The 24993-nt window shown below is 51.9% G+C and overlaps 9 protein-coding genes across 9 annotated transcripts; 5 read left to right on the top strand and 4 right to left on the bottom strand.

The window, feature by feature from the left end:
- Positions 1-155: 155 nt before the first annotated feature.
- On the top strand, positions 156-2849 carry A1O1_07242 (uncharacterized protein; the record flags this gene model as incomplete). The annotated part of the gene is made up of 5 exons (XM_007728115.1): positions 156-326; positions 377-1513; positions 1567-1866; positions 1918-2254; positions 2308-2849. The coding sequence occupies 5 exons, from the start codon at positions 156-158 to the stop codon at positions 2847-2849; spliced, it is 2487 nt and encodes an 828-aa protein (XP_007726305.1).
- Positions 2850-8121: 5272 nt separating this feature from the next.
- A1O1_07241 (uncharacterized protein) lies at positions 8122-10125 on the top strand (the record flags this gene model as incomplete). Its single annotated transcript, XM_007728114.1, has 4 exons — positions 8122-8149; positions 8208-8281; positions 8347-9188; positions 9273-10125. The coding sequence occupies 4 exons, from the start codon at positions 8122-8124 to the stop codon at positions 10123-10125; spliced, it is 1797 nt and encodes a 598-aa protein (XP_007726304.1).
- A 179-nt stretch (positions 10126-10304) lies between these two features.
- On the bottom strand, positions 10305-13157 carry A1O1_07240 (uncharacterized protein; the record flags this gene model as incomplete). Its single annotated transcript, XM_007728113.1, has 4 exons — positions 10305-12388; positions 12435-12727; positions 12772-12947; positions 13137-13157. 4 exons carry the CDS (start codon positions 13155-13157, stop codon positions 10305-10307), a joined length of 2574 nt encoding a protein of 857 aa, XP_007726303.1.
- Positions 13158-13557: 400 nt separating this feature from the next.
- Positions 13558-15463, bottom strand: A1O1_07239 (uncharacterized protein; the record flags this gene model as incomplete). The annotated part of the gene is made up of 4 exons (XM_007728112.1): positions 13558-14757; positions 14809-15021; positions 15078-15188; positions 15248-15463. The coding sequence occupies 4 exons, from the start codon at positions 15461-15463 to the stop codon at positions 13558-13560; spliced, it is 1740 nt and encodes a 579-aa protein (XP_007726302.1).
- A 405-nt stretch (positions 15464-15868) lies between these two features.
- On the top strand, positions 15869-17665 carry A1O1_07238 (uncharacterized protein; the record flags this gene model as incomplete). The annotated part of the gene is made up of 1 exon (XM_007728111.1): positions 15869-17665. One exon carries the CDS (start codon positions 15869-15871, stop codon positions 17663-17665), a length of 1797 nt encoding a protein of 598 aa, XP_007726301.1.
- An 823-nt stretch (positions 17666-18488) lies between these two features.
- On the top strand, positions 18489-19262 carry A1O1_07237 (ADP-ribosylation factor like protein 1; the record flags this gene model as incomplete). The annotated part of the gene is made up of 1 exon (XM_007728110.1): positions 18489-19262. The coding sequence occupies one exon, from the start codon at positions 18489-18491 to the stop codon at positions 19260-19262; it is 774 nt and encodes a 257-aa protein (XP_007726300.1).
- Positions 19263-19448: 186 nt separating this feature from the next.
- On the bottom strand, positions 19449-20708 carry A1O1_07236 (uncharacterized protein; the record flags this gene model as incomplete). The annotated part of the gene is made up of 3 exons (XM_007728109.1): positions 19449-19754; positions 19852-20085; positions 20208-20708. The coding sequence occupies 3 exons, from the start codon at positions 20706-20708 to the stop codon at positions 19449-19451; spliced, it is 1041 nt and encodes a 346-aa protein (XP_007726299.1).
- A 515-nt stretch (positions 20709-21223) lies between these two features.
- A1O1_07235 (uncharacterized protein) lies at positions 21224-21978 on the bottom strand (the record flags this gene model as incomplete). Its single annotated transcript, XM_007728108.1, has 2 exons — positions 21224-21313; positions 21370-21978. 2 exons carry the CDS (start codon positions 21976-21978, stop codon positions 21224-21226), a joined length of 699 nt encoding a protein of 232 aa, XP_007726298.1.
- Positions 21979-23072: 1094 nt separating this feature from the next.
- Positions 23073-23989, top strand: A1O1_07234 (uncharacterized protein; the record flags this gene model as incomplete). The annotated part of the gene is made up of 2 exons (XM_007728107.1): positions 23073-23485; positions 23557-23989. 2 exons carry the CDS (start codon positions 23073-23075, stop codon positions 23987-23989), a joined length of 846 nt encoding a protein of 281 aa, XP_007726297.1.
- Positions 23990-24993: the final 1004 nt, after the last annotated feature.

The raw sequence follows: 24993 nt of genomic DNA, 5'->3' as shown, positions 1-24993 counted from the left end.
GGCTTGTTGCACTAACATCAAGTGGCCATCGAAGAACCCCATGCTGGACTCTGCGCACCCTTGATATAGCGCTTGGTCTCCCATGATGCTTCCTAGTTGTTGAGCTCTCTATTGCTCCTTGTGGAAGAAAAGGCATCTGGACGACAACAGCAAACATGCCGGGCGATCCTCAACGACTCAGGAAGACGTCAACCAAATCGTCTGGTGTCAATCCAGCCGATACGGAAGGCAGACTGTCACCTGTGCAAGATGTCGACACGGCGTCCAGCAATGATGATGAGGAGGCACTAGATATCGAGAAGTCGGCGAGTATCGAGAGGAAAGATGTATGGTCCAATCCCCTTACTAAATCAAACTCGTTTCTAAGCCACAATAGACGAACGCCAGGAGTTTGTATTGGAAAGATCCATTCAACCGCGCAGAGGATCATGATCCAGCAATGAAAATGAGCGGCCGGCGTCCTTCTGATGCTCGGCGGAGGGTATCCATGTCGAACGTGGCCCGCCGAGCGTCGAATGCCGCCAGGCGGGCGTCTACTGCAATAGTCGATACCGCCTACAAGTTGGACCCTTTGACAGTGACTACCGGCAACCCGCTCAACCTTGGTGTGAACGAGATACGAAGGGTGTCCTCGGCAGGTTACTCCACCACGAGCCAGTTCAACGCACGCCGGTTTTCCACCCTGGCATCCAGCGTCGAGTCGTCGGTCGACAACGAGAAATCCGAGCAGGCTCTGTCACCGCGCACATCGAGGATTGTGCCTCCTCCTTATGTGCGTCCAGGCATGAGCGAGAGGCAAGACGACTATATCATCCAACGGATTGCCGCTCACGATGATGTCGAGTCACTTCCGACGTATAAGCGTGTCCTCTACCGACTTTGCCCGATTATTGTTGTCGTCTCCATCGCAGCTTACTGGATTTACTTCGCCCTTCGCGTCAGGTTCACCAGAGATGCAGAGAAGGCCGCACACAAGACATACTGGATGGCTTGGGCCTTCATCATGGTGGAGCTATTCGTCTCAATCCCTATGTTGCTCCATCGTCTATGGGGTTGGCATGTTGTTGGTTCTCGAAAAAGACCGAAGTTGCGACTCATTGGTGACAACGTGCCCTCCGTTGATGTGGTCATCACCTGCTGTGGTGAAGACGATGACCTGGTTCTTGATACAGCCAAGGCAGCCTGCAACATCGACTATCCCCGGGAGAGATTCCGGGTTCTCGTATGCGATGATGGCAAATCAAAGACTCTGCAGGAGATGATTGAGAGGACGGCTCTGACTCAGTTCGACAATCTGTATTATTACTCGAGGCCAAAGTATCCGGGTGTGCCCCATCACTTCAAGGCAGGGAATTTGAACTCTGCTCTGGACGAGACTGCCAAACTCCCTGGTGGTGCCGCGAATTTCTTTGCCGCCCTTGATGCCGACATGATTCCCATGAGAGACTGGCTGAGGGCTTTGTTGCCTCACATGCTGCAAGACTCGAAATGCTCAATGGCGTGCCCCCCACAAGTATGTAATATAGCTGCTTCGATGACACTGGATTCTTGCTGATGGTCAATTAGCTCTTTTACAATGTGCCTCCGGAAGATCCTCTCTGCCAGAGCTTGGATACCTTTGTCCACATCTCCGAGCCGATCAAAGATTCTATGGGTGTGGCCTGGTGTACAGGTTCCGGTTATGTCCTTAGAAGAGCAGCTCTCACGTCCATTGGTGGCTTCCCTACTGGCTCTCTTGCAGAGGACGTTTGCTGTTCTAGCATGCTTCTCGGGGGTGGATGGCACACGGCTTTCGTTCACGAACCCTTGCAGTTTGGCACTGTGCCGGATTCCCTGACCAGCCATTTGAAGCAGCGAACCCGATGGGTGAGTTTCCCTATCAATCCCTGGTGGATGTGCTTGTCTAACCACGTGCAGACTATTGGTACCGTCCAGACTTCTTTCAAGTTACGCTTCAGTATCTACGGCCCTCTGGTGAAACACATGACATTCCCTCAGCGACTGTGTGGATTTGTGTACACTATATCATCCTTGTTCACGATCTTCTTGGTCCTCTCGATGTTCACAGCCCCGATTGTGCTAGTGTCTGGTGGCAACCTTGTGCCCTTCAGAACCATTAATCAATTGAAGTGGCTAATTCGAGCCAACTTCATGTCCACCATCTTGAACCGGCTCAACGAGTTTATTTCTTATCTTCCTTCTGGATACCGCACTGGTCAGAGAGATGCCAGGGCCATGATGTGGATGGCACCATGTAAGTACTGGGTCATATCTTGTTTCTTCAATTTCCACTGACTCTTTTATCAGTCCATGCCATCTCAGTCATCCGTACCTTCCTCCTGCCTAGTTGGCTTGGAGGAAAGGTCGCAGTCTTCACGTCGTCAGGATCACAGAAAGCCGATTTGAACGAGCGTGATCCTCGACTCAGGGCTCCGCTATGGCGCCGCCTCAAGGTTACCATCTGGGACTGTGAATGCTACCTTCACCTTATCTACATCATGTTTGTGCTGGCTGCCGTTGGGGTCAGCATGTACCGGAATCTCACAGATCACTCGAACAACACAGCCAAGAAGACTCTGATTTCCTTGCTCACACACGCCTACTGGCCCCCAATCATCTGGGTCACCTGCGTCACGTCTTGCTGGATACCCATCAACTACGCCTTGTTCCCCCCCAATTGCCCGGACCGGCAGGACTTGCTGGTTCGAGACCCTGACACGGGCGTGGCATACCCTACAGAAGAGGCGAAGAAGACCAAAATCACATGGGCCTCTTATGCATGGGAGTCCCTGTACAGTCTTGTCACCCTGTACGGTGTGGTGGTGTTTATCCTTTCTTTCTGGTTCTAAGGAACACTTTTATATACTTTTAAATACGATTATGCGCAAACGACTTGCATCCGAGGAGTCGAAATATCATGCATGAGCTGGGACTATTCACCATGCAATTATGAAAGGATCCGGGCCGTACGAACTCGGATCATAGTGTATTCAAAAGTGATGGCTTCCAGCACCAAGGTGTGTGTCTTCAACGATCTAACACTCTGGGTTCTTCGACCATGGCGTTTTTTTTAGTATACTGCTGCGCATTAGGGTTGCTCCCAGGCCGTCATATATTGATCCATGGCAACCTTGGACGCAGGGGCCATTTTGTTGTCCCTGCGTTCGATGGGGCTCAGTCGCTCAGCCATCTAGCGCTGTGATAAGCGAGAAACCACCGATCCCACGACCACGAGTCTTCCCCATTTGATCGAGCGCACGGTCAACACCCTCCACGACGCACTAGCTGGCTAGATCTCCAAAGCGTCTTCAACGTAATCAGGGCGCCCAGGGGAGGGTCTCTCCACAAAAGTGCCCGAGCGTTCAGGGCACCTGCTTAACAAGAGGGCAATTGGCTGTCTACAGCGGAAACTGCAAATGCTGGATTTGCGTCTACATCACTTTGCGTGGATCATATAGTCGATGTTCTCTCTCTACCTACACCCGGAGTCATTGGGGGACATGGGTCTCTGGTTTCCTGACCTTTTTGTCCATCGGCGAACCGCGATAGGGGTCAGATACATGTCCAAGCAAACCTTTCCCGCAAAACCGCGCTATCGAAACCCTCATAGTGCATCGTGTCGAAAAGTGGACATTTTACTTTCTCTACTTTTTGATGGAATAGGATGCCATCACTCTTTGGGCACGCCGGTGGTATCTCGCAAAACATGTACGTCAACAGAGCCAGACTCACCTTTCGCGGAAAAGATTCCAACAGATTCCCATAGACTACTCGGCATCTGGAAGGGCCTGCGGTTTTATCACAAAAGATCTTAGTAATCGTGTCTGGCCCACACCTGATCGGGAGTACTCTGTACCTGGAAGCATTATGCGCGGATCTAGCAAATTCATTTCGCCCGGACCAGCTGAAGAATATTTGGGCCGCTTTTTCATCTTTGGTACCGTCGCTTAATCTCATCTCATCTCAGCGGGATTCGCTCGATTGCACCCACAGCACCCTCTTCTCCTCGTGACCCAGCTACCAAAACCAACCCATTTTTGAGGCTCCACTCACAGCACAAAATCACCTTTACGAACAAACAAGTCGACCACGAAGAAGCAGAGCACTGCCACACTCGAGTCTGGCCTCCTTTTCACTCTCTTGTAGTTGCGTGGACATCCGCATGATTCCGGACCGACACGGAAAAAGATGTACCTCACCTTTTGCTGAAGTTTTTATCGATAAGGGCGTCTGCATCACCGGATCCGTCAGAATAGCCTTTTTTTTTTGCTTCTCATGACGTCTTTCTTTGCCTTTGCCTTTGCCTTTGTTGATGTCGTTGGAATATGGAAGGCAAAACTTTTTGACTTTCTCTTCCCTGCAAGTTTCCACTGCCCATGCCCACACTGCGAAGGGAACCCCAACAAGCGGCAGATGGCGACCGGTCCGTCGAGCGCTCGTGGTGGAGTCTTGGGATATCGAGGGGGAAAAACCTCCTACTGGTTCGTCGTGAAAAGAACAAGGTCATGGTTTGCCCTCCCTCACGTCCAGAAGCGTTTGCACTTCCAGAAGTTCTGGTACCCTGGCAGGAGTAAGAGCTCTCATGCAGATGATGGCAGCACGGCAGATCCACGCTCGCTCGAAGATACCTTTCCAAAGAGACATGAACTCCCAGCGCTTGTGCTTGGGAATCCTGGACCTTGAGTCAATACCTTCTCATGGGCAGAGAGGACGACGACACCATGATACTATCAAGAATTCCAAGGATCGGGGAGACCAACGAAGGTGACTCTAAACTTGGGTGTATGCGTTCGCAGCCCTGGTGCAGCTATCAATTCTGGTGACTACGTATTTCTCACAACATAAGGCTTTGTACTACCGCGGCAGTAGTCTCAAAGGTGAGATTGTTATACTAAGCGTCTAGCCATTCACTACATAGGATCGTACTCTCTAGTCATACTTGTTTATTTATGTAAATGGGCCTTCTCGCACTGTGATGTAGGAGAAGAGCCAGAGCAATTCTTTCATTCATTCACAGTCGCCCTAGCCCCTGAAGCAGCAATCCGGCTGACAAGAGACCGTAGTTCCTCCTCCCAGCCCCCAATCTGCCCTAGGACACGAAAAGCGTGTCCAACTTGCCGTCGTGCTTTCCGGCAACAGTATTGCTCGCTACCTGATGGCTATCCAGAGCTTCAGCTATTCGACCTGCCCGTTATATATGCGACCCCATGAGCAAGATAAGTTGTCCTGGCAATCTATCTCCATGAAGCAGGCCTCGAGCAACAGTGAAGCACTAGCTTCTTCTCGCCAGAATTCTGAAAGTCGACACAATCGACTCTACGGGATGAGCGCCGAGTCTCCAGAGTCGGCAAGCATGTGTCCATTTCAAGAGGGAGTGGACTTGGTATCATCGGCGGTCTCCAGGCGATGCCTGGCTTCCTGGAGGGTTGTCGCAAATTACACGACGGCAGACCGACTGCGTTCTCGGCGACCTGTGGACATCTGCCTCCCTGGAGTGCAGAACCGCAAAGTCGAGGAGATAGATGATATGTTACGTCTGAAGCCTCGAACGACGTCTTTCCACCTACTCCGGTGAAGAGGAAGATTTGAATGACATAATCAACTGATCGTGTTTGTCCGCTGCGTCTAGTTCGAAGCTCGTCTCCCCGCTCGCAAGCTCCGGAAGTACAGATATGTGGGATCGGTTGCGGCAGTTGCAGCGGCAAGGGAGGAGTTAGAAGATACGGATTCTTCGACAGAAGATTGCCATGGTCTTGGCTATTGTATTGTAGCGGTCAACTTTCCGTGAGAATTGGAAGGACGGACACCGAATCCAGAGCTTGCAAGGGCCATAAGGATGCGTGATCGAGGCCCGAGCTGAGCCCATAAGGGAAGAGGTATTTTTGATTTGATAGGCCCCTTCGAAATGAAGCATAGCCGATCAACAGACATAGTGTAGGGGGGTTCACATTGGCGAGCTCTTAGCCATATCTTTCCATTACGGAATGTACTTCCTGTAGATCCCAAACTCGATCTTGCGTTGATCCTTGCGGTCGCCGGTCGATGGACGAGGCTGCAATCAACAAATAAGAAGGAAGGTTTGCCGGACCAATAATATGCCAAATAGCAGGAGTAGATGACTAATCAATAGGTTGTGCCCAAGTATATTCTCACCTCCTTGAACTTGCCACTTAATTACTTTGATATACATCACGATTGTGGTCTATATGCTGGCTCCAGTCGATCCTTCTGCCAGGGAAAGGGTGGCTGAATAGCAAACCACACATTCTCATGACCTAGCCACATCCATCCTGCCTCTCTCAGAAGACGGTGGTGACGGCTGTTCAGACGCGACGAATTCGAAAAACAGGTGTCCTCTGGACATTGTGTACCATGCTCAGCTAGAGCATATCAACATCATCTTTGGAAGGATGCATGGCGTGCTGGGCCATTGAACTGCAGGGTCGGTCTGCAGCATCTCTAGGCACCATTCAGACACGATGCAGCTCCTGCTTGTTAGTGACACGGTCCTTTTCTTCTCGGTTCCATTATACACAACTATCAGACAGCCAGTGCAACCCCTGACCTTTCTCGGCGGAAATGGTTCGTGCCAGCAATACAGAGCATGGCATTCTTCTTTATGGCATAAACGGTTCCGATCCTAGTGTTCAACTAACAGTACTTCTGTGTCCTCTCACAAGCACAGAGAGAGAGAAAAAGGAATGAGAATGATGACTCTATCGATAGCATCGATCATTGTATTATCCTGCCTCGGTCCGCTCGCAGCTACAAACCATCATGCAAGCAACAATGATCTTAGCAGTTGTTACGACTTGCTCTCTAGGCACGGCAGGGGGGTCATTGATCATGATCGCTAAGCACAGGTGGCAGAAGGCACCACTGAGGTCAATATTTGGAGTTTCTACGACTCTGAGAATGCCACGGACGGGTCCAGCTGCTTATGCAAATATGGGGAACGGGCTTTGAGACTTCTTCTCCTATCATGACGCTTGCAAGTATATCTACGCTGAAACTATTGCGGGCGACGACCCTGTCATCAGCAAATTCGAATTCGATGTTCCTCGACGAGAATCAGGCCCAGCTTTTCTCAAGAAAAGCCATCAATTGATTGAAAAGCGTGTTAACTCGATTAGCTTTAGTCGCTTCTACGATGCTTGTGAGCACGTTGGATGGATGAATGGGTGTGTGTGCTCTCCTTCACATCCGGGGTGTGGTCGGCATTCAAAGTGTCGCTTCTACCTTCAGTGGTATGATGAGGTCCCCAACAACAGATGGTCTTTTGATCAAGCAGAGTCCCTGTCAGCGCGTTCAGATGTGGTGTCGTACGACAAAATGAAGCTTCCAATCCGAGAGGTGCTGGTAAGCGACTCCACTGGATGCGAGGGTCGTATTTCTGACATAATCCTCCGGAACCATCAACACGCAACCACGTCTCGGTTCGCAAGCGCCATGATGCAGGTGTGAGAAAAGGCGTGTTGCATATCTGGCAGCCTACGATGTCAGCTTACTCCTCAGACTCGCTTTGCCTTCGGCATACACCACTGTGTAAAGCTTCGGGTCGAGCTGAATCAGGCTTCCAGCGCCGACCCAACTCAATAGCGATAACGCGCTTGACAGCCTCCTCGAATTCTTTGACCGCGATGGCTTGCATCCTTATTAGGTAAGCCCTGTTGATAAGTCTGGACTTTACCTATATTGATGGGGAAAGGTACCTTATTCACAATATCTGCTTATTATCTACTGGTCTAGGAGGATACCTTATTTCCAATATTCTAATAGTATTCTAATAGCCCAGGTCGACTCTTCAGCCTCAAAAGCAATATCATTCCCCTTTTGGTTTGGGAGATGCTTACTCCTATTACCCACTCTATATCCTGTTGTCTTGGGAACCTACTTCAGTTACAATTATGTTAAGCCCTTCTACCTTAGGAGGACTGCCTAACTTCAACAGCTTGTGAGTATCATATTGGCTTGGAAGGCTTCTCAGCTATGATATGCTGTGAATATCATAATACTATGGCGGCCTCCCAGTGAAGTTTTTTGTGAAACACCGCATCATATAAATAACGCGACAGTTGTCACTCTTTTCTCACTTTCTTTCTCTCACCTCAACAAGCAACGATGTTTGACTACCTCGTAGTCGGCGCTGGTGAGTATCCTGGCGACAACCTCCTCTTTCCCTTCATACTAATCTCCTTCGTGAACAGGCCCGTCAGGGCTGTGCGCAGCAAAGACAATCGTTGAGTGCGAGGTGGGCGCAAGTTTGAAGATCCTTGACGCGGTAAGTAACCTCATCACAGCCTATATAAGGAGAATATCAACTAACCCCTGTGCGCGGCGGTACAGAACAAGACTCTCGGTGGCGTCTGGGCCAAAGAGAATATCTACCCTGGCCTTAAAACCAACAACTTGCGAGGCGGCATCGACTTCTCCGACTTCCCGATGCACGACGGCTTTGGGATCGCCGCAGGCGAGCATGTCTCTGGTGCAGTAATGCACGAATACCTTGTCGCGTACGCTGAGCGATCCGATCTGGTAAAGCTGATCGACTTTGAGACGCACGTGCAGGAGATTTCGCAGCTCCAGAACGGCCAGGGCTGGAATCTGAAAGTCCGTCGTTGCGATTCTGCTGCTGTTGGCAGCAATGGCGCAGGAAGCACAACCACAGAAATACAGACCAAGAAACTCATCATCGCGACAGGCATCACCAACCAACCGAACCGTCCTTTCCTTATTGGTACTGCCGCCTTTGAAGGACCCATTGTGCATTCCTCCGAGATGGGCATGAAAGCAGATGCATTGATGGACGACCCTAAAATCAAGCGCATAGCAGTCATAGGAGGCGGGAAGTCGGCTTTCGACGCCGTGCATCTAGCAGGCATAAAAGAGAAGTTTGTGGAATGGATCATGAGGAAATCAGGCAAAGGACCTGAATGGGTTTTCCCAGCTCATGCACAGATCGGCCCTTTCAAACTCATCCGCGAACGACTGGCCACCAGACGCATCTTGACCTTCTTCAGTCCGTGTCTCTGGAACGATGGGTTCGGCTGGATCAGAAACAAGCTCCATTTCACCAAGTTGGGGAGATTGCTTACGCAGAAGTTCTGGGCCAATTTGCATGAGAAGACGCTTCAACAATGCCGCCTGATGGAGTTCCCATATACTAGAATCTTGCAGCCGGAGACAAGGTAAGTTGTTGGTCCTGCGCCTATTGTCATGCTCTCTCTCGATCCACCATTGCTAACCACTTTCATTGTTTCGTCTCGTATCAGTCCCTTCTGGTACGGCACTGCGTCAGGCATTTTAAGCTACGAACCCAGCCTCTACGACATGATCGGGGGAGCCACTGTGGAGATTCACCGCGAAGACATCTCCTATCTGTCCAAACACTCGATCATGCTGACGAACGGCTACACCATCCAAGCCGACGCCATCATCACGGCCACGGGCTTCTCAGTCGAACCGACATTCAAGTTCCTTCCAACAAAGCTTCATTCCGACCTGGGGATCCCGACGCCGTCGCTTACCCCTGAGCAACACGATTTCTGGAAGGCACTGGACCGCCAGGCCGATCTCACTATCGCCTCGAGCTTCCCTCGTCTGCTCGACGGCCCGTACAAGTCGCCCAGTTCGACCGTCGTCCAGCCCTACCATGGCGGCATGGACGCCAATAGGAGAGACCACACCCCTTTCCGGCTGTACCGCGCAATCGCACCACCGGGACTCACGGCACAAGGCGACCGCTCTCTAGTGTTCATCGGCATGTTCTCCAACCTGGCAAACACTCCGCGTTGTGAACTGCAATGTCTCTGGGCCTATGCGTACTTGACCGGCAAACTGGACCAGAGCAACAGTATCGATCCCAACACCGTCTTCGAAGAGACAGCCTTGATGAGTCGCTACGTCAGACACCGCGCCCCTTACGGCCATGGCAAATTCTTCCCCGACTTGGTGTTTGATCAGCTGCCTTACTTCGACATGTTGCTGCAGGATCTCAAGCTGAAGTACTGGCGCAAGGGGAACTTGTTGGCCGAGATTTTCGGGTCGTATGTCAGCGAGGACTATGCTGTTGTCGTTCAGGAGTGGCTCAAGGCGAATAAAGATGACAAGGTCAAGGAGGATTAAGGACCAGAATGTCATTGCCACCTTGACAACGAACGACATGGAAGCGCCACTCCACAGCAAGCTGATTGAATCATAGTGGAGACAAGGGGCACATGGTGATGCTCCAACTCAGCCATAGGCCCATAGCTGAACACTGGAATGAATGAATGATAGCTACATGCTTGCTGATGCCGAGAGATCTAGTATCTCGTTCCTTGCTTGAAGATGGGCACGCTTGTGAAATCCTCGCAATTCCAGACAATTTCGTTGGCTGGAGTCAATTCCGCCCCGTCATCGGTGCTGGAGAGACCGGCCTTTTCGTTTTCGCTGATTTCATGTTTCGACAGACCCTTTCTATCCTTGGGTAACCACACCACCGGCGTTTTCGAAGCCACGGCTGGGTTCATGTAAGCCTTCTGGATCTGCTCGTCGCTGTATGAATTAATTTCTTCGTATTCCCCCTCCGGATCCTGCAACCAAGGGCGCAGGGCCTCTTGGGATGCGAAAACATGTGGTTCCAGAAATGCAGCCAGAGGATCAAGCAGGACGGTCGGGACTTTTCCTCTTGCGAGCTTGTGAACGCGAGATTGTTCGGTCACGTCCGCTTCTCCATCGCCTCCGGCTAGTAGCGGTCGCTCTGCATCGCCTTCTTCTTCTTCGGATAAGACATCAACAGGCATGTAGTGTTCCAGAGGCGAAAGGTATTTGTTCACCGTGATGTGGTATATCGCAGTGGCTACCAGGAAAACAGTCATGATGGTCGACGGGCCCGCTGCCGCTTTGATCCCAAACAGACCGATTAGACACAGCTCCGCGAGATAGACTCCGGTCATCAGATGTTGCAGGGCCCTTGTATAGCTTTCTCCACGAGTTTCGGTCTTGACTTGAATCACGTAAAGTAGGTTGTATCTGTAGCTGAGGTAGAAGAAGAAAATGCCAGCCGCCGCGAACCCCAGCACGAGTGGAGCGATGCATGAGTAGGCAATGGCGATGACTGCCAGATTGGTGAATTTGGGGTAGACGATGAACCAGCTGATCCCTTTCATCTTTGAGTATGTGGTGAATTTCTGTCTCGGTGTCTTGGCCATGACTTTGTAGAAGAACAGAAAGGATAGTAAGTCTGAATAGTTTAGGACGTTGTTGGATGCCGTTCCAAGTCCTTGAATGATGAAATACGTCAGGTAGAAGTTTGACGCTTTCGGTAGATTTTTCGCTAGTAGGGTGGGCACAGAGGTCGGCTCGTTCGCGATGCGGTTGGCCAACGTCGCAGCACCGGACGAGAAAGTCGTGATCAGAAACACTTGTACAACTTGGAAGGCAAAGTACCATGTCTGGGCCCATTTCGCGCCCTCTGTGGTCGTAGGTTGTCCCGACAGCTTTGCCACATACTGGAAGAAATATGGTACATAGGACACCACCGCGCTGAGGAGCAATGGCGGTACAAGGCCAGTGAGAAGCCCAAGAATCGGAGCCGGAAGGTTGTTGATGAATTGGAGGAAGTGGAATTTGTCCGTCAGATAGTTGATGTTGGAGATCGTTCCGATGATTCCAACCGGGATCGACCAGAGAATGATGGTGGCAACAGCCAGCGCCACCGCGATGTACGAGTACGTGATCCGCAGCGACGGTTCGAGGTTGATGTTTTGCCAGATGACCTCTTTGGGCTGGACACCAACGTATTTCGGCTGGAGTGACAACGGAGATGGATGTCGCACCTGCTGGAAAGCTTCATGGGCGCTGGCCTGGTCTTTGAATTCGACAAATATAGCCCCGGTCCTTCTGCTCGGCTCACTGGAGTCTGCTTGCCGCACCATATCCACATCGGAAATGATGCTGGCAACCTCCTCCCGAGCCTTTGCAATGCTGTCAATTTGGTCCCCAAAGAGGTACTTTGACCGGGATTTAGGTTTGTGACGATCGATGTTTACGGATGCAGAGTCCTCAGGGCTGCCCCTGGCGCTTCCGTGACCATTCTCGGAGTCACTGGCTTCTTTGTTCACATTTTTCAGGAGCTTCACCTCCAGGCCTTCAAGATTATCGATCTTGCCGTCTCTGTTGCTCACAGCCTTTTCGAGATGACTGAGGTTGGACACGAGCCAGGACCTGACTGCATTGTCTCCAAAGTAGCGATGAAGGTTTTCGTCACGAAGTCCGGCGGGTGGGACAGAAAGATACAGTACGACCCGAGACGACAGGCGAGTCGCATTGAGAGGGATCTTCTGGTGTGCTTGACGTAGTCCTACTGCAAATAGTCTCTCCCTGGATATCAAGAGCATGATAAATCCTAGCAACATTAGTCTATATCTTGTGCTACAATCTGTGCAAATTACCAAAGAAGACGCAACCGATGATAGCGTGCGCATACAGGCGCTTGCTGTCCAGAACGTTACTGAAGGATATCCTGTCCAGTTGAGAGGAGCTGCCTCCCCCATTGGCATTGATTGGAATAAGAATCGGCCACGTCAACAAGCAACCGACTCCACAGATTAGGATGATCATGCGCAGGTACCGCAAGAAGAGATATGCTTCGAGCGATGAATGGCGGAGGACAAACTTGTCGTCTAGAACGCGGAAATCATGATACCAGGAAACCAGCTCATGACTGGATGAAGGCGTGCGATCCCTGACGAGTCAGTATCGAGACAAAACCACAACAACAGGTCTTACTTTTGTGGTATCGTGCGGAAGTATGTCCGGGGCGCGTAGATGTTTCTGTACTTGGACCGGAGGACCAAGAATGCGAGGAGAAAGAAACATGCTGTGATGAACGTCGGGATGAGCGCAGCAGCGATGGCCGCAAATGAACTCGAGCCCGAGTTTCGATGGCCACCAGCGCCCGGCGTCTGCAGATGTCAGCAAGTTTGGTCAATATACTGCTTGGGAACTTGGATGAGAGTGGACAAAAGCCCTGCCATTGTATCCCTTGAACATGACTGGCCCCGAAAGTGCATATTGGCAGACGCCATGGGCTGTGGACGTGACATTCCATGCTCTTGAGTGTAAAATGCCGACCATCTGGCAGGATTTCTTACCTTGTCATTCATGCTCTCCATGACGCCCACTAATGCAATGCTCCGACTCGGTCTTTGCGAGCCACCACTCGACGAACATATGTGGTGAGCAACGACGATGCAATTCCAGAGACCTCGATAGTCGCGAAGAGCTCCTACGCTGTGACAAAAGACACACTGTAAAGCAGGAAATTAAAATATTATATGGAGTAGAAACGTGTGTATAACGCAGTTCTAGTAGAGTTCACGTCGAAACAGGCTGCAGACCTCGCGTTTCGGGTTGACGTCACACCACGTGACGAGACCAAATTGGTTCTGAGATTATTGTAAAAGGGGTCTATTAGTATTAATTATATGACTATGTATCAGAGCAGCAATGACAAGTTTCCTCTCGAAGCCGCGTCTCACTGCTAGCAAACGCAGGTATGTGCTTTAAGTGGACCTAATCCTTCTTTGAGGAAAAGCTCCGCTTCCATAGAGGAGAACGGCTTGCATCCTCTGGGGCTGGCGAGTTTCGGGAGCCATCATTACCATTCTCAGCGATCGATGCTGATTGTAAGACACTTGGTGTCGACACAGCCCTGCTTGGAGGGGTGGCGGGCTCGTTGTTTGGGAACAGTCTTTCGCTGACACGGCGCCCCAGGCCGGCCTGTTTCGAATCAGGGTTGAAGGCATTCTGCTGGCCTTGAGGCTGTGATGGTACTTGGTAATCCCGCCTAGGGCCATCCACAGGCGCGATTTCATCCGCCATGGCGTCCTCGTAACTCGGCGGCGCCTCATCGGGGATATCATTGAGATGTTGGGGGTTGAAGGAGCCAACTTGAGTCGGGAAGGAGCTGCTTTCGGACATTGGAGTTGTCGGCGTACCCAATGGGGTCCCCAGCGTTGTATCTGGCTGTAAGGGTGTCGTCGGTGATCCGTTGCTTCCTGATGGCCGGGGAAAGATATGAGGAGGTGCAAAGGATGCTTGCGGGCGTCGGTTGTGGGCCATAGCCTGCAGGAGTTGCGGAGGGGGCGCAATTCCTGAGTAAACAGAAACAGGTAGGCATAGAGGCAGAACAATCAACTCTGGACGCACTCCATCAGCCATGCCATGCGCCAAGCCAACTCGAACTTCCAGCTCATAGAGGCGGGAGATATTGCAGGTATCAAAAGATGGGCAAACAGTGTTGGGGATTGGAAAATCATCCCACAACCGAGAAGGGAGTTTCCATTCTCGACGACTCTTCTCGGTACCGTTACCTAACGGCATGTTCATATTGGCTTTTGACGTCAAGATCCAGCTCGTCCTTTCAGTCCTTTCCAGGTCGTGCGCCCTTATACGCGTATAGCCGATCAACTCGATTTGCAGCATGCTTAGGAAGGCAGTGGCCGAGCTGTCATTGATTTTCTCGACGAGGATTCGGAGAGGCAGCGGTTCATTGCAAGTGATGATGGCAGGACTTGGCAGTCGAACGTCGACTTGGAAGGCTGGAGGCTCTTCTCTCGCCGAGATTGGAGTCGAGGACTTCTTGGACAAGACTCCTTTCTTATGTGACTGGGCGTGATGCTGTTGAAACTGTCTTTTCCGTCGGGCAAAGGTCTCTTCATGGCGGTCTGGGGGTCGCGGGGGTTCGATAGGGAGGAACTTGATGTCGACCACCTGTGGCCTGGTCAGTGATTGAGAGGGAATACAGCGGCACAGCCATCATACCGAGCGGATGTTCTCTTGGAAGAACTTGGGCCGCACCACGGTCGCCTTGATATAATATTTGATTTCCGCCTCGCCAGGAAACCCGCTCAATGATGGCGGGAGGGTTCGCTTAACATGTCTTGTGGTATCTACTGCGAACTGCACACTCAATTGGCCGACTTTGAGATCTTTCAATGGTGTTGGATTCTTCTGGCAATCATTGTTGAATGGGAACTGTTGCGCGACGTCAGCCCATGTCCACCGCAAGGGATTCTCACGGAGGGTCCAACCTTGAACCTAAAAGGATAGATGTATTGTCCAGCGTGTAGGGTGAATCCTGAACCAGACGTCGTTTCCTGAAGCTCTGGCGTGGGAAAGACGGTAAGGACTTTGTAAAGGAGCTGACGGTTACCTGTTGTCAGCGCAGCTCAGGTTGCGGTCGACAACCAGTTCCACCCACCTTGTGATATTCTAGCTCGGTTCTCTTCTTCTCCGACCGTTCATTATTGGGAAACTTGGGGCCGGCGAGTCGCGTACGACTCTCTCCCTCGAGTTTGACCGTGATGGCAGAGATGGTCGCATCGTTTGGAAGGAAAAGGATGACGCTGCCGGAAACGAAGTCGAGGTTTGTATAGCACCTGGATTCTGCCTGATCAAGTTGGATATGGACTGACATCGGTCCAAGAAAGACAAGGCATCAGAGCAATTGACTCCCAGTCAACAAGACAGGAATTTGACGCGTGCAAGAGGCAGCACAAAGAGACAATTCCTCAGTCCGCCAGGGCGCCTTGCGAGGCTGAGCCAGCATCGGGGGCGGAGGCTCCCCGCTCCGGTCGGCCGAATTGGTTTAGCGTGCCGCGTGGAGGGTGCGTGTGGAAAATCATTCTACCGGTCGACCTCGCCTCTTCTGGTGAAATGTGAATCAACGTGCTACACTGCAATCGAAGTCTACGACGACATCCCACGATCGATTGGTCATGCCCGCCTAGTGATTGAGAAGAACATGAGGGTAAAAGCATGACCACGTCATTCGCTTACAGCTTCCAACCACGCATCATCACGAAATGCCTCTACCCTTCAGATGAAACAATCCACTAGTGTGCGGAAGAGAGCCAGCAACCGGCAACCCATCAAACACACCAAAACCTTCTCCGGCTGTTGGACCTGTCGGGATCGTCACGTCAAATGTGATGAGGGCAGGCCAGAATGTGCGCGTTGTTTGAAGGGTGGGTTTGAGTGTCAAGGCTACGGCATTAGACTGGTGTGGGTTGATCCCGATACTCAGGAGCGCGAGCAAAACATCAGGCGAGCGATTGGTGCGCCTGCTATCTACGAAGATGACTCCCGATTCATGCAGGTCGATGTCCCCAAAGCCTTAGATGCGATAGAAAGACTGTCTGCGCAGCGTGTTTCGCTGGCCTCGGGACCATTTTCTGTCTTTGCGCTGAATCTGTCTGCAGCTGCCAACAAGACTTGCTTAGAGGATCAGAGGTGGAACTCACTTAACGATGTGGCCATGGTATCCTCTCCCTCCGTTCTCTCGGGGGAAGGATACAGCGACGACGATGAAGAAGACGTTTTGGAGACGGTCATTTCCCCTGTCCTCTTGGAAGCCTCTACGCCGGCCCATACCTCTGAACTCTCCAACACACTTTATCCTAGCAGGCATAGCTTGGATGCTCGACATCCATCGATATTACGCCATCTTGATCTGCTCCCACGCCCTGCCGAGCAACGAGAACTGATTCACCATTGGACTTCATTTGTGAGCTGGCATCTGGTCCCCGTGGACCGGGCAGACAATCCTTTCCGCAGCGTCTTTACGCCTATGGCTCTCTCTGGGTTAACATCACCCTCGAAGCAGTCGAATGGTCAAATCGCCCTGTTCCACGCTCTGTGTGCCACATCCGCGTTCAGCCGTGGTCAACTCCTTAACGATAACGGCCCAGCCTTCACCCTGGCGATGAAGCACTACAACCTTGCCATCATGCACCTCCGCCACAGTTTGGCCAACGTCAAAGATAGCCGCCAGCTGGACGTTCAGCGTGGCGCCATTCTCGCCACAATCACCATGTTCTCGGCTATGGACATGATCACAGGCAGATCGTCGGAGTGGCGTACACATCTACAAGGTGGCGCTTCCTGGCTCGGCACGATCGAAGGCAACGTGTGGGACCGTGATAAGAGTTCTTCGATGGTGTATCAGGCTTACCTGTCTATTGCGGCTCTATGCAACATTAACCTACCGGCAACCGTCAATGTGGAGTCTGATGACTTCCTCGATCAGAGGCACTATGTGCTAGATCGGCTCTTTGGCCTTACACGCCCAATCTTGAAGAGCATCGTGATGATGAACGCACTCATAAAACGCTTTCCCAATTCAGACATAAGCGCTGATCCCGAGACATTGGATGAGCTCGAACTGCAGTTATACGAACAGACGCCTGATAGCCTTGACCTCGAGGGCCTGGACCCCCTAACCAAAGATCTAACACGACACCATGCATATGTCTTCTACTACGCCTCCCTCATCTACTTTCAACGCACCGTACGTCGGCGGCCACCGGATGAGCTGCAAGAGCTGGTCAGATATGGGGTCGGACACTTACAAGAGATTGAAGACCTGGGCGGTGAGGCTATCGGGTGTACGCTGGCGTGGCCGCCCTTCGTGGTTGCATGTGAGTGTCTGAGTACGGACCTCCAAGAGCAAATGCTGGCTTGGTACGTACTGAAAAGGCGGCATGGCTTCATGAACCTCGAAATCTCGAAGGATATAGCCAAGGAGCTGTGGCGGAGACGGAGCCTTGCGCCAAAGGATGTGGACATCCAGTGGCAGGACGTCCTGAAGGAAATGAACATGGATATTGTACTTGCTTGACCCATTCGGAGCTTCCACAGCTTCAGGAAGGATCAGCATGCCGGCCGTCTTGCGTTTCGACCTACCAACCTACGAAAGAGATCCAAAAATGACTTGCTACGGCCCAAACCCCGAGCTGGAGGTAGATTCTCTTCAAGCTCCGTTTAGGACTACTTTTCGCGTGTGCGGACTTCATTACATCTGTAGCCTTTTCTCTCTCAACCCAGAGAAGGGAGTATGAGCAGCTCAAAACGAGTCTTGAGCCGCGAGAGACATTATACCTCGGGAAATGGCAGCAGTAAAATACAAGCATGCCTGACGTGGACTTTCAAGTCCACACGTAAGGAGACGGCAGAGTGGGTCTTTAAATGACACCTCTGACCAGATATTATGACGACTCATCACCACACAGGCATGCGACCAGACGGCACTGCAGCAGTCGTGTCCATCCGCGGAACGATTTCCAAGTCGCGACCGACATACACCACCCGGTGCTACATTCTCAGGCGCGAGCAGCAGACAAATCCATGTGTCTGCGTGCCTACAATCTGGGCGCCATAAAGTACGGATACTGCGGACCAGCGTGTCTACAACGATGATATACGTGGCAGTTGTCGCGTCTTCGTTTTGTTATCCTTTCGTTCCTTAATCGCTACGTATAACATAGTCCTACTACGGACAGCTGTTTTCCCCTTTCTGCGCAAACATACGCCGCTCCTACAGCGGGAAAGATGTACCACCTGATACGATCCTTATACCTCTATGCAACAAGCAAGCCAGGTATGGCCAACACTCTGCCGCACGCTGGCGCGGGAAACAGACTCGTCCAGACCAACAAGCTGACATGTCCTCAGAATATTCCATAATCCTACTGGGCCTCGACAATGCAGGCAAGACGACTCTCCTCTCGCAGATTAGAGCGCTGTACAACACCGCGGTCGACCCTGCAGGCCAGACAGGCGATGCAGCGCCGTCCGAGACCGCAGGCAATACAGTGCCAACGGTCGGCCAGAACGTCGCAACGATCGACCTGCCGGACATGTACTTGAAGATCTGGGATGTTGGAGGCCAAATGAGCCTGCGTCGCTTATGGACGAGCTACTACAAAAGCGCACATGCCGTGGTCTTTGTGGTCGATAGTACGGATCTGGGTAATGGAGAGGTGGACGATACGCCCAAGACGCCCGGCTGGCATGGTCGCAAGAAGAGTTATATAAGTAAAATGGATGACGAAGGCAATGATGTCGATGACGAGCCGGAGACGCCGTGGACGCCCATGACTCCCATGACTCCGGGTATGTTGTTGTCGGGAGACCGTCAGGGGCGATTGGACGAGTGTCGCGCCGTGCTGGAGAGTGTGCTTGAAAATGAAAATACGGCCGGCATTCCGATCTTGGTGCTCGCCAATAAACAGGACCGCGAGGATTGTTTGGAAGTGGTGAGGATTAAGGAAGGGTTTGTTCGGAAAGTCTTTGAGGGCGAAAAGGGCGGGATGGTTCGAGACAGTCGTGTCCTGCCGGTCAGCGCGCTTCGAGGCACTGGTGTGAAAGAGGCGGTCGAATGGGTCAAGAGCCGTGTCGTGTGGAACAAAGAGAGTCGCCCACCGGTTATGAGATGATCGAAAGAGATGATCGGTCTGCATACGGCCTATGAACATACGAATAACGACATTGGAGACAACTTTTCTCTGTCCTCTGCATTGCGTGGAACAAGCCTCTATGAGCCGGTAATGAAGGCCCCTCTTCCTTCTGGGAGTAGGTCTACTACTACAATGGCGCCATGGCCTGGCTCATCTGCCAACTCCTCAAGTCTTGAGTGCTTCCACCTTGAGCAGACTTAGGGCAGTGTCCCTTGCCGTCTTCTCAAGGCTGGTCCATTCGCAATCGAACACCTCCTCGGCTGCCTTGGTGTCGAATCTCGGCAAAGTCAACGTCGTGTCATCGGAGTTGTTTTCGCCAATTCTGGAAGATACACCCAATTCGGCATCATTTCGCAAAGCGTCTGCAAATCGGTTGAAAACCACAGGATACCCGACAACGAAGCGTCTGTTTGCTGCGCCAGGGGTAGTCAAAGCCAGGACCTGGACTTTTGCAAGGTCACGGACGTCAATCTGAGCATCATCACGACATCGGTCAGCAGGCATTTTGGAATCCAGAGGCCACCGGAGGACGGCCGTCAGAAGAACAGAAATCTAGTATCCTACTCACATATCCCGGGAACATGGTGTTGGGCACTCTGCCCCCCTCCGCCTTGGCACCGTTGAGGATGCCGTAAAACAGGCGAACGCTGAAGTTGATTTTCTCGACACTGGGCACCTTTTGCATCATAGGTCCGAAGATCAGAGGCGGCATGAAATTGGTGACCGTAAAGGACGGCTTTTCCTCCTCGATGAACTTCCAGATGGCTTGCTCGGCGAGCTTCTTGCCCACACAATACCAGATCTATTGTCGGGCCAAGCAAGATGTCAGTTACAATCCTGCAAAAGATGAACAGCATCTTGCAATGCCACATCGCCCCCACGCGGACGGGTAGATCTTGAGGCCGTGGTTGTGTCTGGACTCACAAGGGGGTTCTGCGCTTGCATGGCATCCTCTTTCCCCAGTGGAAGCCATTCTTCGTTGCTAATGACTCGCTTCTTGACATCATCCTGGTCTCCCTTGGTAATGGCGTTGAGGCTCCCTGTCACACTGATGGCTTTGACATTCTTGCCGAACGTCTTCGCCGACTTGAGCAGCCCAGTATTTCCCAGGACGCTGGGCTTCTCAAAGTGTTCGACGAAGTCCGTGTTTCGCGGATCGTCGAGCAACGGCGCCGCAACGTGGATGATATAATCAATGCCCGGATGGCTCTGGAAGACCGCGTCGAAGGCTCCTGGCATAGTGAAGTCCGTCACAATGCTTATCGCGATGTCTTGAGTGGGCCATTCGGGATGCACCGAGAGAAGAGCATCTGCGGATGAAGGCGTTCGAACGGCCAGGACTACCTTGTGTTTCTGGGCGACAAGCTCGTTGACCACGGCAGCGCCAACGAAGCCGTTCGCTCCTGTGACGAGTGTGATGGGCATCTCGGTTTGGGTGTAACGCGAAGCGGCGTGAGTTCTTAATCATGGAATAAGCAGCGTGTGCCTTTGACAGTGCAAGAAAGTAACACTGAGAGAAAGACGCCAGGTGTTGTGCAGAATTGACCGACACTCAAGTTGTGTTACTAATGTAGAGATATATCAAAGCATCCCCTTCCCAGATAGTACGGCGGCCCGTCGGCCCCGCAGCCTATTGGGCTGACTCAGCAGGTCCTTTTGGTCAGAAGTCTCCATTGAAAAATATCATCTATGCAATCCGTCAGGAGCAAGCTTCAAGTTGGATTGGAGAGCGCTACACAGGCCAACCTGAGGTTTGCCGACCATTCTCGTTATCTTGGAAACGTGCTGTAGTGCCTTGATTGGATAGTAGCGGCTGTACCGGGTAATAGGTTGTTTCCAGAAGGCGGCCAGTCTCAATACGCTGCTTCTTCACACGTGAACGGCGCGTAGTCTTGTGGCAATGACAGCATCAGGCAGCAATATCAGATCTTTGGTCGGTCTCAGTCCACCCACCGTTCGAGTTTGTGATCATAGCCAATGATTCGCAAGTCGATGTTCATCTCTTGGAGCATCATTTCCATGCTGAAGCACTGTTCACGGCATATTAGTGCGCACGGGGAGAAGCAAGTCCATAGTCACAACTCACACCTTCGTCCTCCCCGTTGTCTTCGGCATACTTCGATTGGGACGGCTCTTCTATGCCAGCAAGTAGGTTACCATCTGTATCATGGCATAGTTCCCGATTGTCCTGGTAGCTGTGCCATTGCCTATGATCCTCTTCATTTCGTCGCCGCAATGCCCTGACACCACCCATGCCGTTGACTTTCTCTTTGGCATCAGCAAAAATCTCCTCTGCAAGCTCTTGAGCAACAGCCCTCCATTTCGCAATCAAGGTGCGCAGCTCAACATCTTGGTTCGATGCTTCAATTTCAAGGGCTTGTTGTGCAATGTCAAGTGACTGACGCAAGTTTGCGAGCTCAAGGCTGAGGGCAGACCGCTGCTTTTGGGGATGTTTGTGTTCCGGATTGGCAGACCTGGTCTTAACGGATGGAGAAAGAGATGAGATCTGACTTGGAATGCCAGAGGCGCTCAGGATTGGGCGAGGACTTGATGCTGGGTCATGCTCAACCTCTAATTTTTCACTTTGCTCTGCATTATTCGATTGCACTTCTGTGGCCTTTCGGAGCGGTGAGCGGAAAGGCTTGTTTTGGAATGCTGCAGACCCATCCAGCCTCCTCTTCTTTGCGGCGTGCATCATGCCTTGCAGAAGCAAAGACCACGAGGTAATTATGGACTTGCAGTCATCACAAGGTTGTGGTCGTCAATGAATGGCTGTTCAATTGCCACCATGACAGACAGTCTCTCAAATGCAGCCCTTCTGTAGCTAGCGGTTGGTGCAGGAGGATTTCGGATGTGCTTGACACACCGACTCGAAAGAGGGATGAGGGATTTTGAGGGTTAGATTCGGCGGCAAAAACAGCATCCTTAACTCCTGACTAGAAAGTCTAGGCAAAAGACGTAAAGGTTTTCAGGAGTTGGTTGACGAGTGGTGAGTGGTGAGTGGTGAGTGGTGAGTTATTAGCGAGGGACAGTGCTCTACTAACCGCAGTCAACCACCAGCCACTGCCAGCACTGCGCCGTGGACAACTTAGAGGTAGCTAATTGTGCTAGCATTGCTAGTTGGGGGATTAGGCGTTACTACATGGTAAGCGAGGCTGCAGCCGTGCGGATAGAATGTGATTATGCTTGTTATTGTAGTGCACCTATCGACGCTAAGATCTTAAGTACTATCGCTAACTACATACGGCAGACCCTCTCCTCGCTCATCCCGCCGCCCTTGTCCCTTCCTTCCGTCGCCATCTCCGCTCTGTCACACACGCGCTACACTGACTGCGCTGCGCTGACCCCTTCACACGCCTTGCTTCCTGCGTCTCGCCCTCACAGATCCTCTGATCTGAGCCAACCTTACCCAAGCCAAACCGCAATCCTAAGCCATGCCATCCGACACAACTGCCAGAATGATCCGGCCACACAATCACACGCAAGCTTCACCACTGTCTCATCATCCCCTTCCTCACCCACCTCATCATCACCATCACTCTTCCTTTTACACTCATCCACCATGACACCTCACCACCGCGCTTTCCAGCCATCGCCGACACTACGCAGCTAGAAAACCACAATAATACCGCAAACTTCAACTCCACTAGAGAAATAATTTCAGCCGCCTGACTTCAACCAGCAGACAACCTCTCAGACAACCCTCGAACGGCTGCATCCCTCTGGCACTCCTCACCGCGGACCAAACTTCACCCATCTATCCCACCACAAACCTCGTCGTCCTCATCCATGGCCCCGTCGTCTTCAAGCACGGCAGGTCGGTCACCGTCAGCGTCAACTGCTCGAGTGGACAAGACCAGAAAGCAGGAAAAGATAGTCACACTGAAGTTGTCGTCCAAGATTCTGCGTCAATTTCAGGAGCCTTCGGCAAAAGCAGAAGAGCAGTCCTCACCGTCGCCTACTTCGTCCCCTGTGCCTCCAATTGAAGATGATATCACGGTGAAAGCCCCAGAGGCCATCGACAATGCTTCGGAGTCCAATTCAACATCTGCACTAACTCCTTCGGATCCAGCCGTCACCGACGGCCAGAAAAAGAAGAAAGGCGCTTCAGCAGGAAACAAGAGAAGCCTAGGACAAATGATAGATACTGGTGCCTTACCAAAGCCACGTGGGAAGCCTGGCCCCAAAAAGAAACAAAGACTGTACGTTACCCTCGATGGCCACAAAGGACCGTGGCTACACTTCCGCTCGACCTTATACTGACATGTCTCAGGGAAGATGGAACCATCGACGCCGCTGCCAACAAGGGCTCAGTCACTCCAGGTGCGGGTCTCGGCGGTCACAAGTTAGGGCCAAAAGCGAATCAAGGCGCTATTAACGCAGGTCTTCGAGCTCTGGATAGATCAGGCAAACCTTGTCGCAAGTGGGCCAAGAAGCCTTTCACCCTGAAGAGCTTCACTGGAGTTGCTTGGGAGCTCCCCTCCTGGAAGGGCCATGAGAGACCGGCAGTCCTGAACGGTGATGAGTCGAGTGAAACCAAAGACATCTCCCTGCCGAGCAGCAGCGATATCAAGCCGAACGGAAGCGACGTCGCAATGGATAGCAATGCTGGTGATCAGCCCGATGCCCTGGCCATGTCCACACCAGCAGCAAGTTCTCCGGCCCCTATGCCGTCACAATCCTCAGCGATCGCAGCACAAGGCTAGGCTAAGATAATCTTTGCTTCACGGTCATCACCCACTCTCCCTCTCTATCACATCTCCAAAGACGCGGTCTGGATCTGGAATGGCATGTTTCCATCAAAAGCACCAGCCTTCTATGCATATCAGAGGTTTGGCACGAGCATAACGAGAGCACCACAGAAAATTGACGAAAGGATTTTGCTTGATATGCATGCGACATTGTTTCAGCACGGCGTTTACCGGACCAAAGGCGTTAAGGAGAGATACGCGTCAATGCCAGACGGATTGAATGGGGGATTAAAGGCTTGGATTGTACTGAAGTTCACCAGAGAGCAGGCATCTCTGGAGATGCGCCAGGTTCATTCTCCTCTGGGGATACGTTGACTTCCTCAATGAACGTGGACTTGACAAGTACCTCATGACTAGGTATGTATTAGTAGATCAGAAATACGGGGAACTCGAGGGTTTTCAATCGTGTAGCACTACAGCAACTACTGCTTGGTATAGTCCGTTACTATTCCTGATGTTCGAGAGAATGATGGAATATATTCCTACTATTGCTATTTCGTATTGCTGTCTGTACCATATCAACATGATCGAGTAGCCGAGTGTCACGCTCCTGTTCCGCGGCGTGGGTGCTGCCGCCTTGGCCGCTGACCACTGCAGTGTCTGATCCGGTCCCCGCAGGCGGACAACCTGCCACCCCCAATAGTACAGCCCAATGACCACGATAGTAAACTACTTCCTACCTTAGTATTGCATCAAGACATCTCTATATCGGCATGATAACAAAGGGGAACCTGTTCTCCTAATCGTTGTACTCCGCCTCAACGTTCCACGCCGGGCTCCTCGCTGTCCCTCACGATGTATGTCGAAAAGAGCACCGCGCCCTGAGACCAGCCTCCGATCCCTCCCCAGACCTCGGGGCCCAACGACCTTACCGAGTACTACCCTTGTGACCATCCTTCCGAACCACTTGTGACCCTCATCCACGCGGCGTCTGCTCGATCCTTTCTATAGCGATTCAC

This window comes from Capronia coronata, assembly GCF_000585585.1.
Source record: "Capronia coronata CBS 617.96 chromosome Unknown acBCG-supercont1.6, whole genome shotgun sequence".
In the NCBI taxonomy this organism is placed as follows: domain Eukaryota; kingdom Fungi; phylum Ascomycota; class Eurotiomycetes; order Chaetothyriales; family Herpotrichiellaceae; genus Capronia; species Capronia coronata.
Note: the sequence above shows the minus strand (reverse complement) of the source record. Positions and strands in the feature narration are given on the sequence as shown.